The sequence below is a fragment of the Puntigrus tetrazona genome, chromosome 15, assembly GCF_018831695.1.
Source record: "Puntigrus tetrazona isolate hp1 chromosome 15, ASM1883169v1, whole genome shotgun sequence".
Classification (NCBI taxonomy): domain Eukaryota; kingdom Metazoa; phylum Chordata; class Actinopteri; order Cypriniformes; family Cyprinidae; genus Puntigrus; species Puntigrus tetrazona.
In genome coordinates, this window is record NC_056713.1 from 2,911,253 (window position 1) to 2,932,386 (window position 21,134).

Sequence of the window (21,134 nt, forward strand, 5' to 3'; positions counted from 1 at the left end):
TGAGAAATAGAATAAGAAAGAAACAGACTAATATTAGCGTAGATGACAATGTCTGTAACCAGGGTAAGTTATGCAGAGAGTTAGTAACGCAGCCCCAGGACTGCCCACTTGATGGCCAAGGCTTCCTTTTATACCACTGTGTAGTCTCTATTGGCTGGGGTCAGCTTCCTGCTGATGTAAAGGACCAAATGCTCCTCACCTTCCTGGACCTTGGACAGGACGGCCCCCAGTCCTGGGATGTATCTGTAAGCAGCAGGAAAGGGGCAGCTAAAGTCCGGGGTTCGGAGGACCGGTTCCGAGGTCAGGGCCTTCTTTACTTTCAGAAAAGCCGCCTCCGCTGCTGGCATCCAGATTACCTTCTTAGGCTGCCCTTTCTTGGTCAGGTCTGTCAGAGAGGCAGCTACAGATGAGACGTTGGGGATAAAGCAACAATAATATCCCGCTAACCCCAAGAAAGCTTGTACCTGGGACTTTGTCAGGGGCCTCTGAGCCTTCTGGACTTCCTCTACCTTGTTTTCCTGGGGCCGTATGAGCCCCCTTCCAACCTGGAATCCCAGGTACTTTGCTTCGGCGACTTCAAGGTGGCATTTTGGGGGGTTGGTGGTGAGTTCAGCCCCTTGGAGCTCCAACAGCACCCTCCGCAGGCTTTCCGGGGTGGTCTTCCCAGGTCTCTGAATGGATGATGATGTCATCGTGGTTGGTGACCGCATAGGCCTGATAGACGCAGGATGATGTCCTTCATGCTGTGATATGTGGCTGGTGCCCCATGGAGGCCGAAGGGAAGGGTCAGTTACTGCCAATGGCTACTAGGGGTGGAGAAGGCGGTTTATGACTTCACAGATTCTGAAAGAGGCACCTGCCAGTAACCCTTGGTAAGGTTGAGTGGAGATGTACCAGGCCATTTCCAGACATTCCAGCAGCTCATCGACTCAGGGCATGGGGTACCCAAGCAAAGTCAGAGACCTTGTTTAGGCACTGGAGCTGGAAGTCTGGGCTGCTGCTCCCATGCCGACGTCTAGGAGGCCTTTGGGTTGTCGGCCAAAGAGGAGCTTGAAGGGGGTGACTCCATTTAAAGCCTGGGGAACTTCTCGGATCCCAAACAGTACATAGGGCAGCATGAGGTCCCAGTCACACCTATCCTCGGTGCCCGCTCGTCTCAGAATTTGTTGTAGCGTCTGGTTGAACCTTTCGACCAAGTCGTCTGTCAGGGGATAGTAGACGGTGGTCCTCAACTGCTTTACCCCCAGCAGCTGGCAGAGGTCAGCTATTAGCCGGGACATGAAGAGGGTACCCTGATCAGTCAGAATCTCCCTGAGGATGCCGACTTGTCTGAACAGCATGAATAGCTCTTTGGCAATGTTCTTTGCTGTGGCCTTCCACAGTAAGACTGCTTTAGGGATCTGGGTGGCGTAGTGGACAACCACCAGGATGTGTTCATGTCCCTGGGCAGACTTTGGCAGCGGCCCTACAAGGTCCATCCCGATGCACTCAAAGGGCACCTCGATGATGCGCAGCCTAATCAGCGGACTGGGGGGAGGAGTTCTGGGGCGACGTAATCTGGCAGGTTGGGCAGGCCTGGCAGAAACAGTTCACATATATATATATATATATATATGTATATGTGTATATATATATGTATATGTGTATACATATGTATATGTATATATATATATGTGTATATATATGTATGTATATTGTGACGAAGGCCCCGAGGACGGATCAGCGTTGCCCTGGGAACAAACCAGGAACACCTTCACGAGCCACTCAACGAAGGATTCGCCACACCTGGAGCTCATCAGCCGCGGGCCAGATAAGCCCGGCCAGGCGACGGCTTCAGTGAGCCACGAGACTCGGGTTGCACACTAACTTGTTGTCTTTCTCTTTATCTCCCAGAAGCCTCACCGTGACGAGCCTACCTGAGCTAATTCCCGATTGCCTCACCGTGGACTCCTCACCACTCCGAGCACTGGAAAGCACTGAAGACAACGCCCGCTGCACTCACCGGACTCACCGCTACACTTCCCCGGACGCACCGCTGCATTCCCGCACGCCTCGAACTCACCGCGCACCTTCTGTGTATTATCTAATAAATACACCCTCCGGGGGTTTCACTGCACCTGTTTCTCTTGTGCTTCCTCTGCCTCGCCACAAGTGGTGGAGAATGCGCGCAGTTTTAAAGCGCAAGAGAACAGAGAAAACAAAGAGAAAGGAAGAACGCTGTCGCCGCCTTTATTAAAGGTCCCCACAACATCAACTTCTCTCTTTGCTTTTCCCCAGGAAAGCGCCGCTTCCCGGCGAAGATGGAGGAGTTCCTCCAACGCCTCTCAGAGGTTTCTATTCGCCAGCAACAGATCGTCGAGCATTTGGCCACCCGCCAGAATGAGACCGAGCAGGAGCTCGCTGCCCTCCGCGCCGCCACTCGACCACGCCCCGCCGTGCCTGATCCCCGGATGCAAGCCACACAGCTGATACCCAAGATGTCCGCCAGCGACGACCCCAAATCTATCTTGAGATGTTCGAGAGCGCCGCAACCACTGAGGGATGGGACCGGCGGGATTGGGCACGCCAGCGTTGGCCCCGCTGCTGTCAGGAGAGCCCCAGCGCGCTTACTTCAGCATGCCGGCCGACCTGGCGAATGGATATGATAACCTGAAGAAGGAAATCTTGGGCAGGGTCGGTCTGTCACCGGTCTGCGCAGCCCAAGCCTTCCAAGAGTGGGTCTTCCAGTCTCGCCAGCCGGCAAGGACCCAGGCCGCCGAACTTACTCGGCTGGCGCAACACTGGCTCCTGGACGGGACACCAACCCCCGCCATCATTGTGGAAAGAGTGGTGATAGACCGCTCCTGCGGGCTCTTCCCGAAATTATCGCCAGGCGGTCGGTATGAGAAACCCCAAGAACGCTGCGGAGTTGGTGGAGGCGGTCGAGCTGGCGGAAGCCGCCCAGCGTCGAGAGGCCGGGGAGCGGGCGCCATCTTTTCCCCGGAGGGTGTCCCAGGAGCGACGCGCGCCGGAGGGCACCCGGCGACCGATGGAGAGGGCGGCGGTCCCGACCGCGAGAGATGAGCCAATGCCAACCGAAGAGGCCTCAAACCCCTAGAGCGTGGCTGGCAGGCTGCAGCCTCCACCGGGAGCTTCCCCGCGCGCACCGAAAATCCCCATCGGCCTGAATGGACAGAAGTTCAGCGCCTCCTTGACTCTGGCAGTACCATTAGCCTGGTTCAGTCCCGCCTCCTACCCCGCGCATGGAACCACGGAAACAGCTGCCACTGACCTGCGCCCACGGGGACACCAGGAAAGTTTCCACCGCCTCATCACCGTGACGACGGCCGGAGGAAGCTGGCCCCTGGAGGTGGGTCTCGTGACGGATCTGCCGGTACCAATCATCCTTGGGCGGGACTGGCCGGCTTCGAGGAGGCGCTACACACCGCGACACAGCCTGTCAGCCTCGAAACCCTCGCCGGAAGAGGCGAGAAGGGAGAGGAAACCGCCGCCCTGCCGTTCTCCTAGCATCGGACAGCGGAAGAGATGGTGAGTCCTCCTCCTACAACTAATGTTTTCTTTGATGTGTTCCAACAGGTAGTCGGAGGGGCCTGCTCGCCGGGCTCAGCGGGAGGATGACCGGCTCAAGAATTGCTGGAACCAGGTACATTTCATGGATGGAGAGGAGACGCGGCCGGCCCCATCCTCTTCCCCACTTTATTGTGGAGAACGGCCTGCTCTATTGTGTCGCCCGCGGAGGGGGAGGAGAACGGCTCCTGGTGGTGCCCCGAGGGAAAGTGGACACCATTTTGGAGCTCGCCCACGCCCACCCGCTGGCCGGACACCTCGGGCCGCCAACACTATCAAGAGGATCCGGGACCGCTTTCCACTGGCCGGGCTCGACGGAGACGTGAAACTTTTCTGCCAGGCCTGCCCAGAGTGCCAGAAGACCTCGCCCGGCCACCTCCCCTAGTCCACTTATCCCGCTGCCCATAATCGAGGTGCCCTTCGAGCGCATCGGGATGGATCTGGTGGGCCCGCTGCCGAGGTCTGCCCGCGCCACGAACACATCCTGGTGATCGTGGACTACGCCACCCGTACCCGAAGCCATCCCACCGCAGCCACCGCCGCCAAGGCGACGCCCAGGAGCTCTTCACCCTGTCCACCAGAGTGGGGATACCCGGGAGATACTGACCGACCAAGGCACCCCTGCTCATGTCCCGGGTGATGGCCGACCTCTGCCGGTTGCTACGGATCCAGCAGCTGCGCACCTCAGTGTACCACCCCAGACGGACGGACTTGTGGAGCGGTTCAACCAGACACTGAAGCAAATGTTGAGAAGGGTTGTCTCCGAGGACAAACGCGACTGGGAGGACCATCTGGAGCGCCTGCGGAGGGTGCTTCGCGATCTTCGACGGGCTGGACTCACCGCCAACCCCAAGAAATGTCACCTGGCGCTCTTCGGCCGAAGTACCTGGGTTACCGAGTTGGGAGAGGACTGATCCGCCACAGGAGAGCAAAATCGCGCCGGTCCAGGAGACCCCGAGGCCCACCAACAAAACCCAGGTACGCGCGCCTTCTTGGGGTTGGCAGGGTATTACCGTTGTTTCATCCCCGACTTCTCCTCCATAGCCGCCCTCTGACAGACCTGACCAGGAAGGCAGCCTGAACGGGGTTCTGTGGAACCCTGACGCAGAGGAGGCGTTCCGGAGGATTAAGGCCGCACTCACCTCGGACCCTGTCCTGAGAGCCCCGGACTTCGGCTGCCCCTTCCTGCTACAGACGGATGCTTCTGATGTGGGTCTGGGAGCCGTACTGTCCCAGATCCAGGAGGGTGAGGAGCATCCGGTCCTATATATCAGTAGGAAGCTGACCCCCGCCGAGAAGAACTACGCCGCGGTAGAGAAGGAGGCCCTAGCCGTCAAGTGGGCAGTCCTGGAACTGCGGTACTACCTCCTGGGCCGGCGGTTCACCCTACTTACCGACCACGCACCCCTACAGTGGATGGCCAGGGCTAAGGACACGAACGCCAGGGTGACCCGCTGGTTCCTCGCGCCCAGGACTTCCACTTTGACGCGTGCACCGCGCTGGGACAGCCAACGCCAACGCCGACGGCCTATCACGGATGTGGTCGGCTTTTGCAGGTCTGTCAGGGGTCACCCCCACCCACCCCAAATTTCCCGTTACTTACGTTCTGCTTTATCCACCAGGACCAGGACAGCGCTTGGGAGGTGACGAGCGCCCCGAGGACGGATCAGCGTTGCCCTGGGAACAAACCAGGAACACCTTCACGAGCCACTCAACGAAGGATTCGCCACACCTGGAGCTCATCAGCCGCGGGCCAGATAAGCCCGGCCAGGCGACGGCTTCAGTGAGCCACGAGACTCCGGGTTGCACACTAACTTGTTGTCTTTCTCTTTATCTCCCAGAAGCCTCACCGTGACGAGCCTACCTGAGCTAATTCCCCGATTGCCTCACCGTGGACTCCTCACCACTCCGAGCACTGGAAAGCACTGAAGACAACGCTCCGCTGCACTCACCGGACTCACCGCTACACTTCCCCGGACGCACCGCTGCATTCCCGCACGCCTCGAACTCACCGCGCACCTTCTGTGTATTATCTAATAAATACACCCTCCGGGGGTTTCACTGCACCTGTTTCTCTTGTGCTTCCTCTGCCTCGCCACAATATGTATATATGTATATATGTGTATATATATGTATATGTGTGTGTGTATGATTAAACTCGTTAACCTGATATATTCGTTGATTGCGTATTCACGCTAAACCACTCCCTGACAGATGTGATGCCTTGCTCAAGTAAACGGTGACTTATTTACTCAACTCAAAGTTTACTTACTTATTTATTATATTAATAATACCATTCCTTTAATTGAATGGTAAGAATATGGCATAAAACATAATTAATAAGGCTAAAAAAAACTTGACAGCAATCTCAGTACAGCCTGATTTGAGAAAGAATTAGACACACTTCCAACACACATTTATGTTTAAACAACTTGTAAAGGGAATTTTGCATACCTTAAAAAAATAATTAATTAGCTGACTGCAGCAATTAATATTTTTCCACAGCGACAGAATCGTGATCTCTATTTGAAACAAAAAAATTGTGATTCTCAGTGTATTGAGAATCGCAGAGCTAAATCGCACAACCCCTCTGTGCTGCTTTAGATAAAGTAAATATTTTTGTGAAATATATTGCATCATATTTCCTTGTTAATACTTCCTGTGCTGACAGTCTGTGAAAGCATCTCAAAGCATTAAGTTGTTTCAAAATATTTAGTTTCAGACTGTTCTGTATTTTCTACCGTTTGTGACACTTAAGTTTGTCTTTTCATACTGTTAACCATGGTGCTGCAGTACCATGATGTATTTAAACACAGGCTCGTGCATTTTCTTTCTGACTTTGTTTTTTTTTTCTTCACACTCTTATGTTTTATAGTCACACTCTATGTTTATCTCTCCCCTCTCTCTCCCTCTCTCTCCCTCTCTCTCATTCCCTCGCCCTCTCTCTCTCCCTCACACCGTCTCTCTCTCTCTCGCCTCTCTCTCTTTCTCTCTGTGTGCTTGTGTCCCCCTTTCTTTGGCTCTGCACTCTCACACCCCCTTTTATCTATAGGAGTCCAAGGCCAGAGGAGAAAGAGTCAGAGGACAGGGCCTCCAGAGTTCATGGAATTCATGCCAAACTTCTACATCCCTCCTCTCCTCCCTTTTTCTCTGGCTGCTGCGGTCCCTACTGTTTAGTCTGCACAGGGCCGTTCTCAGCCCGTAGATCAAAACACAGCCACGTTTCCTAAATGCAAACGGGGCCCTCCATTGTTTTTGTCTGTGTGTGTGTGACCCTGGGTGTCTCTAACCTAAAGTATTTTTCTCTTGCTGATTTCAGTGTCTGATCCAAGGTCTTGCAGTGTCTGTTTTGTTTTGTGGTCCCTTTAATCTTATTTATACTAGAGATGTACAATATATATATATATATATATATATATATATATATATATATATATATATTGTTTTATTTATTTATTTTTAAATCAGCTAGTCTTTTCTACGAGTTGATCTTAAGAATGTCCTGTAAAATTTTAGGATTTTGAACATATGCATGTGCATTTGTTCAAAATCAGAGTTAGTATCTCTAAAATCATTCAAAGAGGTCTGCAGTAGAACCCTTGGAAGGGCAAGAAATGTGTTTTGCTGACCCAAACTGCATTTATTTAATTTTTTTCCCACAGAGAAAGAAGTTTAAAAGAAGAATGTTTTTTTTTCATTATTACCTATTAATTTGAGGCACTGCTAAATCATTGACATTAATCAAATTTCGCTTTGTGGCTATTTTTAAATGATTTTCATACTAGAAGTTCCTTTTTGTGCAATGCTAACCAGACAAACCATGATCTCCTAAATTCATATTTAATTCCCACACTTTATTTTGATTCTTTCAGGTATACACTGGATGAGTTTGGAACGGCTCGGCGGTCTGCTGTGGTCCGAGGCTTTATTGACGCCCTGACCCGTGGAGGACCGGGTGGCACCCCAAGACCCATAGAGATGCACTCTCATGATCCAATGAGGTAGATCATTCAGCCAATCAACCACTTTTATTTATATAGCGCTTTTAACAGAGACACAAAACAGTAGAATAGAGTGATAATAGTGTGTAATGAAAAGATTAAACAATTAATTTTTATTAAATGCAGAGACAGTCTGTGTTATCAAATCAACAATAATTGCTAGAAAATAAGTGTCCTCAACTAAGCAAGCCAGAGACGACAGCAGCAAAAACCAAAACCCCATCCATCACAGAATGGAGAAAAAAATCCTTGGGAGAAACCAGGCTCAGTTGGGGGCTCCTCTGGCCTGGAAGTCTATGACAAATGCACATCCCAACCCTCCCACCCAATAATTCCATTCAAAAGCTTGCTGAAAAACAATAGATGACATTTCTTTTCTGCGTGCTAAAAATAATCACTTCAAATCAGCTATAATTTGGGGGTCATTTTTAGGTCACGCCGCTGTTAGCAGCTAAAAGCCTCTCCATTGGTGATTAACATCTTTACACGAAGAGCCGACATGCTTCTTTATTTGCCACATCTCCCGAAGCTGAAAATCCAATTCAATGTCTAAGCACATTAAACCCAACCTGATTCTTTCAGGGAAGTGCTTTCTTTCAGAGAATTACTTAGTGCGGTTCAGCAAAAGGTCGGCTGTTGAGATCTATGGATTGTTGTATGCGCTCCAGGCCAGCACCCCGTCAAGATTTCGAACACCGTCCTCCCCTTCCCGTTTGGAACCTGAGGAGAGAGAACATGAGGTTCTTGGCAGAACGTCGATAAAAGTGGGAAGCGGTGGTTCTCAGAACAGCACTTTCCCCTGCTGTCCAGTATTAAAGGATATGGAGCCAATGTAATGATAGCTGACTGTGTGATGGCCTCAAATCCCAGGCAATCTATAACTCTATTAGTTGTAACTAAAAATCTAGAAGACACTCCATATAATTATTCATTAAGTTTCTGACTGTGCAATTCAGCACCAAGCTGTTTTTAGGGGAATCATGTTTCCATTACATTATATGCTCAAAATATATGGCAAAATGGCTTTGTGTTCGATTGAACTAGTTGCAAGTATCTTTTAGTTCACTCACACAAGCACCGTCCATTTGGGTGTCTATTGTTGTTATCTTCAGTAGTTTTTTTTATTTAATTACATTGTGTGTATGATTAATAAGATCTGACTGGTCACATACTATAATGCTGAGGAAAAGTGCATCTTGTAATGCATATACAAGCATACTTGTAAAAAAAACACAATATACTTATTTTTAAGGCCATTACACTCCTAGCTAACAGTTGACCATTTTTGGACTGTCATTGAGTTTCTGCTTAGTTTTTGTTGCATGTTTTTGGCCATTTGAGCATGTTGAGTAAGCGGTTAGTAAGAAAGATCAGACTGTTTTGCTTGTTTAGCTTGGATAACCAGTGCACAATAAAACCCGAAGGGTTGAAAGCAAGCATACAACAAAATCAAGATGGCACACGGATGTCTTGCCTTGTTCCTTTTTAATTTAATTTAATGAGTATCTGGAATAGCAAATTTAGGAGTCTTAGAAATTTGTGTATCAAATATAATATAGAAGTCTTTAGGGTTAAAGTAATATTGTCTATGGGTTTTGATGCATTTTTTTACCAGATATGTTGGTGACATGTTGGCCTGGCTCCACCAAGCCACAGCCTCAGAGAAGGAGCACCTGGAAGCCTTGCTCAAGCAAGTTACCGTGCAAGGTACATGTCATTCTACCTAAATCTCATACCCCACAAACACAGTATATATACTGGAAGAGAGCTTTGTAGTTCTACAGTAGTTAGCTTTTTCTATGCATCTAAAGATTAAAAATATTATATGATTGTTCAAGATTTGTTACATATTTTGTGGGGTCATGTAAAAAGAACATTATTTAGTGTATTTGGTGTAATGCAGTGTGTTAATGCGTTTTAAAGTTCCAAAAACACATTATTTTCCACATATTGTAAGTTTTGGTTGCTCCTCTAAACCCCATCTTCCTGAAACATATGGATTTTTACAAAGCTCATCATTCTGAGGAGTGAGGCGAGTTCTGATTGGCCAACTATCCAGTGTGTTTTGATTGGCCAAAACCTCAAGCGTGTGACGGTAATGTTACGCCTCTTACAATAATATATTGACGGCATGATGATACAAAAACAATAAAACACATTACACATTAGGTGACATAATTACTGATTATAATGACTTATATTATCTTTTACGTGTAAACATAACAAACAATAGACATATTTGCAATAGACAGTGGACCTTTTATTGTCCAAAGTTTTTACTATGTTAATGTGACCACATTTTGTAGCATTCAACAAAAAAAAAAATCTGTCATTACTTATTCACCCTCATGTTATCCAATCAAAATATTTTTGATAAAAGCTTGAAACTGAAATGTTCCCGGGCCTTAAAAATGTGAATAAAGAAAACAAAATTATTGAATTTGTTCAAAATTTTTACCCTTTTCTATAATTATCGAGAGTACCACAATACAGGCGTTTGGTGCTGCTTATGTAAGCACTACCATAAAATTATGAGCTTATAATTTTATGCATGCGCATAAATTGTGGTATAAGCCGGTCACTAGTCGGAGAATAATTGTTACATAAAGAAATTATTTTGCACACAAAAAGTATGCTCGATCCTTCGTAAATGTACTATTGAACCACCAAGGTTACATGAACTATATTAACAATGTCCTTACTTATGTTTCCGGCCAGTGAACATTTCAGTTGCACTGCTGTCTGTGGAGAGTTAGAAGGCTCTCAGATTATGTGAAATTTATCCTAATTTGTGTTCCAAAGTTAAATGAAGGTCTTATGGGTTTAGTAATTAATAAGGATGAGTAATTAATGACTTTTTGAATTTTTGACTTTTTTTTTTATTTAAAATGGGTTCAAATGAAACTGTGAGGTAAAACAAGTGCTTTGAAAAGATAAGACAACAACAAAATAAAATGAATAAATAGTGTATTTACAGAATTCACAAGGAACTTAAAACAACACACATAAAAAGAAATCCTTGACTATTAAAAACACAGTCCTTCAGTCAATAACTTTAAAATAATCTGTATAAATTCCAGCATGCTGTAAATTCTGATGTAATAGTCTCCACCGGTGTATATATAGTTTAAAGAAAATTATAATTCAAGAGGTGTGGAAAAAACCTGAACGATCCAAAAGCCCAAAAAAACAATGCCACAATTCAGTGTATAGGGTCATTTGACATGCTGCTTGCTTTAAAAGAGGCACCTATTGTTATTGTTAGCATAACAAATTTGGAGTCTAACTCAAACTCTCTAGCAACACCACTTGTCTATGCTACTAAATTTTGAACAGTAAGCCACAATATTCCTTTATTCCTTGGCTCATGCCGAGTCGAATGGATGCCAAAAAAAATTAAATATAAGTTTTTTTTTTGGTTTTTTTTTCTATTTTCAGTTCTTTGTAAATCCTATTTTTCCTAACTCATCCTAGACCGTTGTACTGATTGTCATGAAAATTGAACCAGATCATCTTCAGACCATGCTGGCAAAAAAGTTATGTAATTCAAGTTGATTAACCAAACCAAAAGTGGACAGGAATAAATATTTCTGTAATACTTTGGCCTAAACTTGGTGTGTTATAACAAGCATGACCTGAAACTACCTGCAGTGTGTCGGCACTCTGCCCCCTAGTAGTCAGGAGATACGAAAATTGCAGATTTTCTAAACGCTGTCTTGGGATTCTGAGTGAAATGGTATCCAATTTTCTCAAGTCAGACATTTTGAGTGTTGGTCATTTTGAATTTAGTTCTAAATTGCTGTATCTTAAAAACACATTAGCGTGTTGTTTCAAAAATAATTGCAAAATTTTTCATCACCATGCCCTGATGGTACTCAAAACGTTTAAGGCGCATCTTGTGGTTAAAAGTAATCATGAAATTTGGAAAATACTAATAACTATGGAGTACATTAGCCTATAGTAAAAACATTGTTTTCAAAAACATTCCTTAGATCAAGCAGAGAAAACATATACCAATTTTTCACATTTTGACTGGACATCCCGCCCACCATTTTGTTTCATCTTGCAAACCTAGTTTTTCAAACTCCTCCTCGACTTTCTGTCCAATTTTCATCAAATTGATTCAGACCATCTTCTGACCAAGCTGGCAAAAATGTTATGGAATTTGTGTCGATACACTGTTTTCATTTAACTTATCAACAAATTTGCTGGTAAGATGCCAAACTGCATCTGAGGGCTGTATGTCTGCGTAGGTTTGACGTATTTACACCAGACTTTATGTGCCATTGTCACCTCACACTGACCACGCCACATCAATTTGGTAACAGCGCCACCTATTGGTCAAGAGTAATAAGGAATTCGTTAACCTTCCAAAAATGCTATTAACTTTTGATTGCATTAGCCTACTAATAATAATAAAACTGGCCTCAAAATATTCCTTGAGTCATGCCAACAGCTTCCATACCAATTATTCCATAGAATTTTGGTATGGAATCCATTTTGGATTGGTGTTGAAACTCCGTCTTAACTGTTGGTCTGATTTACACTGATTTAATCTGAGAACGACCATCTTCAAACTGTGCTGACAAAAAGGTTATTTATTTCATGTTGATAGAAAAAATATTTTTGTATAGTGCTGCAAAAAAATGTAGGCATAGTGCCAAAATGATTCTGAGGCTATATCTCTGCAAAGCTTTCACATAATGACCCCAAACTTTGTGTGTGGCAATGTTACTTCACACAGAACAAACTAATATGATTTGATTACATGCCACCTGTTTGTCAAAAGTGATAAGCCATTTTAATCATATTACTAGAGGTTGTATTTATGATTTTTCAGCCATTTCTATTACAATTATCCTAAAATGTCCTCAGTTACTCATTGTTGATGCTCCCTGCCATGCTTTGCTCCTCATTTTGCCGCTGGAAGTGCTTGTCCCCATATGTATGTCTTTTAATGTTTAATGGGTCTGTGTGTCATGTGATCAGTCTATAATAAGGAAATATACACATACTGATCACATGACAGGCAGACCCATGAACATTAAAAGACATACACTCATTAAAATGGTTAAGAGAACTAAATATAAAGATATAAAGCATATAATACATTAATACATATATTCAGCAGTATAAAATGTGTCTTTGTTTGACAGTGTCACAAACTAACGATTTAAAACCAAACACATTTTAGAACTGGTTAAATTCATGTTGGGGCTATAGTTGTTTTTGTGTAGTTTAGATAAATATTTTCTGCTGTGTTTGTGTAGGAGTTCAAGAATACATGCAGGAAGTAGTTGGCCACATCACTGAAGGAGTGTGCAGACCACTTAAGGTGAGATGGAAATAGTGTCTTTAAGACTAATATTTAAACTTTTTATTAAAAAATATCATAACATAGGCATTTGTGCTTTCCTTGTCACTATGTATGGATTTTTTTTTTAAATTCCTCTATCAGGTGCGAATTGAGCAGGTGATAATTGCAGAGCCAGGTGCTGTTCTCCTGTATAAACTTTCCAATCTGCTCAAGTTCTACCATCACACCATCAGGTACTTCAGTCATCTCTGTGAATACTTTGTTTTTATTTTATACTGCATTTGATGGAATACAAATCCTTCTTCTTTTACTGAAGAACAGAGATCCAAAAATATAGATCCAGTTATAGGTATAGCCTATTGCAAGATGCTCCAGCTTTTCTGAACACACACACCTCTCTTCTAGTGGCATCATGGGTACCAGTGTTTCCTCCCTGTTGATGACCATTGATGAAATGCACATGTTAAGTAAGAAAATGTTCTTCAACAGCCTTAGTCTCCACGCCAGTCGCCTCATGGATAAAGTAAGTACTTAAAAAGTTGGACAATTTGGACAAATTGAAATAAAGCTAATATAAAATATATAAATATTACATGAAAAACTTTTCAAGAAAAAGTTTCAAATTCTAAAATCACTAAAATATTCAAATAACTTAAACTAATGCATAGGTATTACTAAAAAAACAGATGTGCTTCACGGTCATTCATCAGTTGGATTTGGTTTTGGTTTTAAAAAACACATTCTCGCACCAGAAATGTATCCTTGAACATGAACAAAAATCCTTGTACATGAACGGTGTAGAAAACAGCATTTCATTGATAAGTGGATCAATAACCAGAACAAGATGGCCTTTGCTCTACGCTTCTGAGAGAATTATCACTTTAGCAGCAAACTAATCAAATCACCTCAGGTTCAGGACGTTACGTATCACTCCTTGACGTTGCTTGGTGCCAGGAACACAAGCCTGAGCTAATAAGCTATATTAGAGGAAGCAGAGCTCTAGGTAGTGTTCGCATAGCAGGGTGTTTATTAGTCAGTCCTCAGAGGCTGTCAGACATGCCTGGCTTAATTTTGAGGCTCTTAAATGGTAAATACTGCTCTTAAAATATATGGAGTTAAAAATGTGTTGTTGGAGGGTCAATGACATCTTTTTCTGTCTAAATGTATTTAAAAAAAAAAAAAAACTAAAACATGCACTTTAAAAGTATGATATTAATACATCTCACAAACATATATATATATATATATATATATATATATATATATATATATATATATATATATATATATATATATATATACAGACGTGACAAAATTGTTGGTACCCTTTGGTCAATGAAAGAAAAACTCACAATGGTCACAGAAATAACTTTAATCTGACAAAAGTAATAATAAATAAAATTCTATAAATGTTAACCAATGAAAGTCAGACATTGTTTTTCAACCATGCTTCAACAGAATTATTAAAAAAATAAACTCATGAAACAGACCTGGACAAAAATGATGGTACCCCTAACTTAATATTTTGTTGCGCAACCTTTTGAGGCAATCACTGCAATCAAACGCTTCCTGTAACTGTCAATGAGACTTCTGCACCTCTCAGCAGGTATTTTGGCCCACTCCTCATGAGCAAACTGCTCCAGTTGTGTCCGGTTTGAAGGGTGCCTTTTCCAGACTGCATGTTTCAGCTCCTTCCAAAGATGCTCAATAGGATTGAGGTCAGGGCTCATAGAAGGCCACTTTACAATAGTCCAATTTTTTCCTCTTAGCCATTCTTGGGTGTTTTTAGCGGTGTGTTTTGGGTCATTGTCCTGTTGCAAGACCCATGACCTGCGACTGAGACCAAGCTTTCTGACACTGGCTAGTACATTTCTCTCTAGAATTCCTTGATAGTCTTGAGATTTCATTGTACCCTGCACAGATTCAAGACACCCTGTGCCAGACGCAGCAAAGCAGCCCCAGAACATAACAGAGCCTCCTCCATGTTTCACAGTAGGGACAGTGTTCTTTTCTTGATATGCTTCATTTTTTCGTCTGTGAACATACAGCTGATGTGCCTTGCCTTGCCTTCGATTTTTGTCTCATCTGTCCACAGGACATTCTCCCAGAAGCTTTGTGGCTTGTCAACATGTAGTTTGGCATATTCCAGTCTTGCTTTTTTATGATTCGTTTTCAACAATGGTGTCCTCCTTGGTCGTCTCCCATGTAGTCCACTTTGGCTCAAACAACGACGGATGGTGCGATCTGACACTGATGTTCCTTGAGCATGAAGTTCACCTTGAATCTCTTTAGAAGTCTTTCTAGGCTCTTTTGTTACCATTCGGATTATCCGTCTCTTAGATTTGTCATCAATTTTCCTCCCGCGCCACGTCCAGGAGGTTGGCTACAGTCCCATGGATCTTAAACTTCTGAATAATATGTGCAACTGTAGTCACAGGAACATCTAGTTGCTTGAGATGGTCTTATAGCCTTTACCTTTAACATGCTTGTCTATAATTTTCTTTCTGATCTCTTGAGACAACTCTTTCCTTTGCTTCCTCTGGTCCATGTCGAGTGTGGTACACACCATATCACCAAACAACACAGCCATATATATAGGCCCAATGGCTGATTACAAGGTTGTAGACACCTGTGATGCTAATTAGTGGACACACCTTGAATTAACATGTCCCTTTGGTCACATTATTTTCAGTGTTTTCTAGGGGTACCATCATTTTTGTCCATGCCTGTTTCAGTGAGTTTATTTTTTTAAATAATTCTGTTGAAGCATTTATTTATTATTACTTTTGTCAGATAACAGTTATTTCTGTGACCATTGTGACTTTTTTCTTTCATTGACCAAAGGGTACCAACAATTTTGTCCACGTCTGTATATATATATATATATATATATATATATATATATATATATATATATATATATGATTTGAATTGACTTTTCTGTTTTTCTGTTTTCTCAGGTAGAGCTTCCTCCTCCTGATCTGGGTCCCACTGCCTCCCTTTACTCAGACTCTGTCTCTCCTTAGGGAGGTATTGGCCTCCATGATTCATCAGTTCTTCCTCTGGATGCCCGTCAAGCTGACTTTGCACAGGTATCTTTTCTTTTCGTGTTTTTGACAAAATCCAGTCTTTTTCCTCATATTTTGTTTGTGAAGTTTATTATACATTTATTAAATGATTTTGAAGGAGAAGTGAAGTTTCATTTGTTATTTTTTCATGCGAAAATGGATCAGTTGTCTTAATATATTTGTATTTATTTTTATTCTACTATATCAACTAAACTAGTAGAAAGATAATATTTTACACTGTTACAGTTAGGCATGGAGTAGTTTACTCATTTATGTCAGACACGTATACATTTATGTCACTGTTTTGTTTGTCCGTTTGTTTGTTTGTTTTGCTTTTTGCATTTTGTTAATCCCATCCTCAATGTTGTTCTCAGGTATTGTCCTGCATTCTTGACCCATTGCTGCAGCTGTGCACAGTATCAGCTAGTAACCTGGGCACAGCAGATATGGCCACCTACATGGTGAACTCCTTATACATGATGAAGACCACATTAGCACTCTTTGAATTCACAGACAAACGCTTGGAAATGCTGGAGTTTCAGGTGTGTTACAATATAAATTTATGAATTATAAGATAACAAACTTAATAATAGATAATATATATAAGATAATATATGTTCTATGTTAAAAATGTCATACATTTGTATTAATTTTTAATGGCCACTTGCTTTAGATTGAGGCTCACTTGGACACTCTAATCAATGAGCAGGCGTCTTTCGTGCTGAACAGAGCTGGGCTTAGTCACATCTACAGCTGCGTCCAACAGCACACCGCAGAACAGGTGAGAATGAATGTGAAAACCACATAGGATTAGGTAAGGAAAAGCTTTTCTTGTATAGAAACAGATGCTAGGGATGTGCAATCCAGTGTTCTGTATCGGCGTCAATCCAATATTAAAAATCTAGTACTGTACTGTACTTTATTTATACAGCATTTAAAAAGCATGTTGATTTCAGTTATCAATCAATTAATCAGTCATTTTTATTTATATAGCGCTTTTAACAACACAGGTTGTATCAAAGCACTGAACATTATAAAGTAAAAGAATACAATGATAGGGATGTATATATGACAGTGAATGGGCTAAAACTCCAACATTACGCTGAACCCACTGAATGGGTATAATGGAATCAACTGATAAAGAACTGTCAGGAGACTTCTTTGTACAAGAGAGTTCAGTGGTACAATAAGAATCAAATTAACACAGAATTTCAAAAACAATGGATTTGTGATAAGGTACTTATAGTTATCTTATACTACTTATAGTATAATGTTATATACTTATAGTAACTTTACATTTAAATTTTGTTATAAGTGATTTTTTTTTTATGGTGGTTTCCACACCAGAAATTTATGCTGTAACTTAAGCACATTTGACTCATTTTGCTTTTCCCCAGTCCTATACTTGAAAAATATAAAATATTTACAAAATATAGGGGAATCCATACTCTGGTCCAAGTCCGTTGTTTTGGATCTAACCATTCAAAATGGTATGACATTGCTAGGTGAGGACTATAGTGAGAATTTGCATGTTCCCTCAGTGAAGTTCACTGGACATGTTCTAATGTGCTGTTTTATGGTGCTCAAATCTCTCTCGCCTTCTACCTTATTTAGTTTATCTTCAGGTTAGGTAAAGTAAGTAAGGTCTGTCCTATCTCTCATAAGCATTTTGTTCTGCTCCGGTCTAGAAATCTTCTGGCAGGCAATTGGTTATAATAAGATATAGTTTTATTATATATAGGTTAAATACATTACAAATAAAATACTAATATTAAATAAAAATAAAAACAAAGTCCTGTAATCAAGCTCGGTCGTTCGGAGGTGTCGTGGCGAGGCTGTCTGGCATCAGAGAAGCGTGTCGCCGAGGTGCAACTTTAACTTCTGGTTCCCTTATAAGTGCAGCACTCCTTTATAGACTACAGGTGCATTCCAAAGTCATCACTTTTGGGAAAGTCCCATACAGCTGGAAACCTCCCTCTCAAGAAGCTCACTATTAAAAGACAGCCATCTTATCATTCTGCTCTTTTGCGAAACTCTTTCTAAGATGTCTTCTTCTCTGTGTTTGGAACTCAGCACTCAACGGTAACATTCCTATTCTTCAAAATTCTTACTAATACATATTTTATCTCTGGCTATATTAACTAAATGGTAAAGTATAGCCATGCTTACTATTTTTTATCAATAAACTACTTTTAAATATAATGCTATGGTGGTCTTTCTACTATTCAATAAAGTGAATATAATACTATGCATACTGTATATCTTATAATACCTTATCTAATAAAAGAATACAATATTCTGTGGTGGTCTCTTCTTCAGTATCAAACACAACACTATGTGTTCACAATACAAGGTACTACTCAAATAAACAAGGCAAACGTACAAAATCTGGAAAACGTTCTGTTTCCCTCAACAGTATATGTGTAACACAACAGATATGTGTAAAATATTTTCTGTAGTAACAAGACCCAGCTTATATGGTTATTGAGGTAGATATTCTAAAACTGTTCAAAATAAAGACTATTGGCAGATATTCAAAACTGCTGTATTGTTACCATTATTAGACATGAAAAAGTGATACTGTGCCATCCCTAATAACATCTTGAAGAACTGGTTGCTGTAATACAATGTTTGCCACAAACTAAAATTAAGACAACTCTTTGTATATCTTTCTGTTCAGTCGCCCGCTCTAAATCTGATGAAGTTTCCCAGCGTTACGGGAATTATTTGAATTATTCACAGTTAAAAATAAAGCTTTTAAAGAAATTATCTCCACAGAGCAGCTCATTTGCTATTATTTTCAGTTATTTTGGTGCTGCATTTATTACGGCCTGAACATTTGGAGTGTTTCTTGGTTCTTTTCAAGGGCACAGGAGCAAATGTGTTACAAAACAGAATACTTCATCTCACTCAATGAATATTCTTATTGATTATTCAAAGCTGCTGTAAAATATCAGATATCTTGTCATTTTATGTGAATTGAAAATGTAAACAGTCTTCAAGTTGTGATGTAATTTGTGACATAGTTTTATTCACATAATACATAAGATTAAAAGAATGTATAATTATTACTAATAATTGTAGGTATTGATTAAACAGCTGCTCTTGCTGCTGTTTTGTAAAGCAAGAAGCTATAAGAGGCTATTTGTTGTTGTTGTTATTATTATTATTATTATTATTTTACCACAGTTAAGGGGATGTAGATGGGAAAGATGCTAAATTATGTGGCTTATTACTTTAATAGAATTACAAAGTTTGTGACATAGTAACTTCAATAGTAAATTCAATCTTTGACCTTTCATTTGCAAAACACATTTGTGTTCATCTTTCCCCCTTTCATATCACCTCCATCACACGCACTCACTAATAGCGCACATTACTTCCTTATTATCTTTCTCTCATTTCACAGGAATAGTCTCTATTGTTTATATGGCTCCTGTTTAGACCTTATTACCATGGTTACCCTATGGTTAGAGGCTCATTAATAAAATCACATAGTGTGGATTTTTACTCAAATTCATCATATGGCAGGAAATGGCCTGAGACTGAAAAAAAGAACACAAAATAGAGCTTATTCTGTAAACACGATTACCTTTCCACATCATCTGTGTGCACATTTACAGCAGCCTGTGCATTTACAGATTAGACAGCAAATTATTTATTTTTGTTTTATTGTTGTTTGTTAATGATTTTGCTTTGCACAGCTGATGTTCAGGGCATTCTTTATAAAATTGTATGATGTGTTATAAACTGGTAAAATCAATGTTTTGTTGTAAATAAAACAAGATTTTATTAGGTTACTTGCCATTTCTAAGAAGAATGATTTAGATTTTTTTTATGAATCTGAAACATACAGTGGAAGGTATGTATCCTGATTACCAAACAGATCTTATGGGGTTTTTCTTTTTAGTGAATAAAAATATGTGACCGGAGAGATCTTATTTCCACAGGAGTGACTTCTGTGAGCCAGTTCAACAGTTGCACCAAACTGAACAAAAAGCATACAGTGCGACCTGTTTAGTACAAAAAAAAAATTTTTTAGTGAAACAGCAGAGCCAGTGTATTTTAAGTGAATGATTCTAAATCTGTTTGTTTGAACCAGTTTAATACATACTGTACAGTGCAAATTGCTAATCCAAATAAATGACTCTTATGATCCAGTCTGTTTTAGTGATTCAGAAGCATACAGTGGAGCCAGTATAGATGTATTCCAAGACAAATGATTGTTTTGTCAATAGAGTAGCATGACTTAGGTACTTCTTTTTAATCAATCAAAAACATACAGCGCATCTGAGTCCAATTCTCATATTAATCTCTCCTAGGCCTCAGACAGTCAATCAGAAACCCAGTGGGCCCCCAGTCTAGTCTGATTCTTCTATTAATGAACTGGTATAAATTAGCCTATACTCTTTAATGAATCATTTAAAGCAGTGGTTCCCAGCCATCTTCCTGAGGCACCCCAACACTGCATATTTTCCATGTCTCCTTAATCAAACACACCTGATTCAGCTAAAGAGCTCATTAGTAGAGACTCCAAGACCTGATATGGGTGTGTCAGACAAAGGAGAGATGCAAAATGCTGTGCCGTGGGGCCTCCAGGAACGTGGTTGGGAACCACTGATTTAAAGCAACTACTACAAAATTGTTACTAAACATGTACTTTCATCGTGATTTCAATTATTATTGTTTTAAGTTGTTCCTAGGCTTGTGAAACATGTTCTCTTTTATGTGAGTTTGAGTTTACAACCCAGCTTTGTCTTTTAAGTTCAGCTGAGTAACTGGCAGGTGAAAAGATTCCAGTGAACTTTGTGACTCTTTTGGACATGTACAGGCACTTTAAGCAAGGTGTTATATTTCAGAAGACAGACGAGAACACAGAAGCGTTGAAAAGTAAGCACAGGTTTGTGTGTGGGTCTTGGCAGAGCAGTGCGGTCTGGGCATTTCCACGCCTGTCCTCATCACACACCCCGTAAAAGGCTGGTGTGTGACTAAGCGTCTTTGGACACCTGCTGTCCACAGCACAGGCACAACTGTCTCGCCTACTGCATCAATGTCTTCTCTGTCCACTCATCCTGTTAATTACAGCCTGTCTCGCTTTATATGGCTCATGCTGCCCACAACAGACATGATTCATGAATCTGGCCCTCAAAAGCCAACTTTGTTATGTCATCGTTTTAAAAG

The 21,134-nt window shown here is 41.8% G+C and overlaps 1 protein-coding gene across 1 annotated transcript in view; it reads left to right on the forward strand.

Annotated features, from left to right (window-relative positions):
• LOC122358938 (conserved oligomeric Golgi complex subunit 6-like) overlaps positions 1–21,134 on the forward strand; it is a 66,480-nt gene that overhangs the window by 39,596 nt on the left and 5,750 nt on the right. Inside the window, 10 exon segments of the mRNA XM_043258930.1 lie at positions 7,440–7,568; positions 9,184–9,275; positions 12,839–12,903; positions 13,027–13,118; positions 13,291–13,408; positions 15,846–15,887; positions 15,889–15,922; positions 15,925–15,977; positions 16,328–16,495; positions 16,627–16,734. Of these exon segments, the coding sequence (XP_043114865.1) occupies positions 7,440–7,568; positions 9,184–9,275; positions 12,839–12,903; positions 13,027–13,118; positions 13,291–13,408; positions 15,846–15,887; positions 15,889–15,922; positions 15,925–15,977; positions 16,328–16,495; positions 16,627–16,734 (901 nt within the window).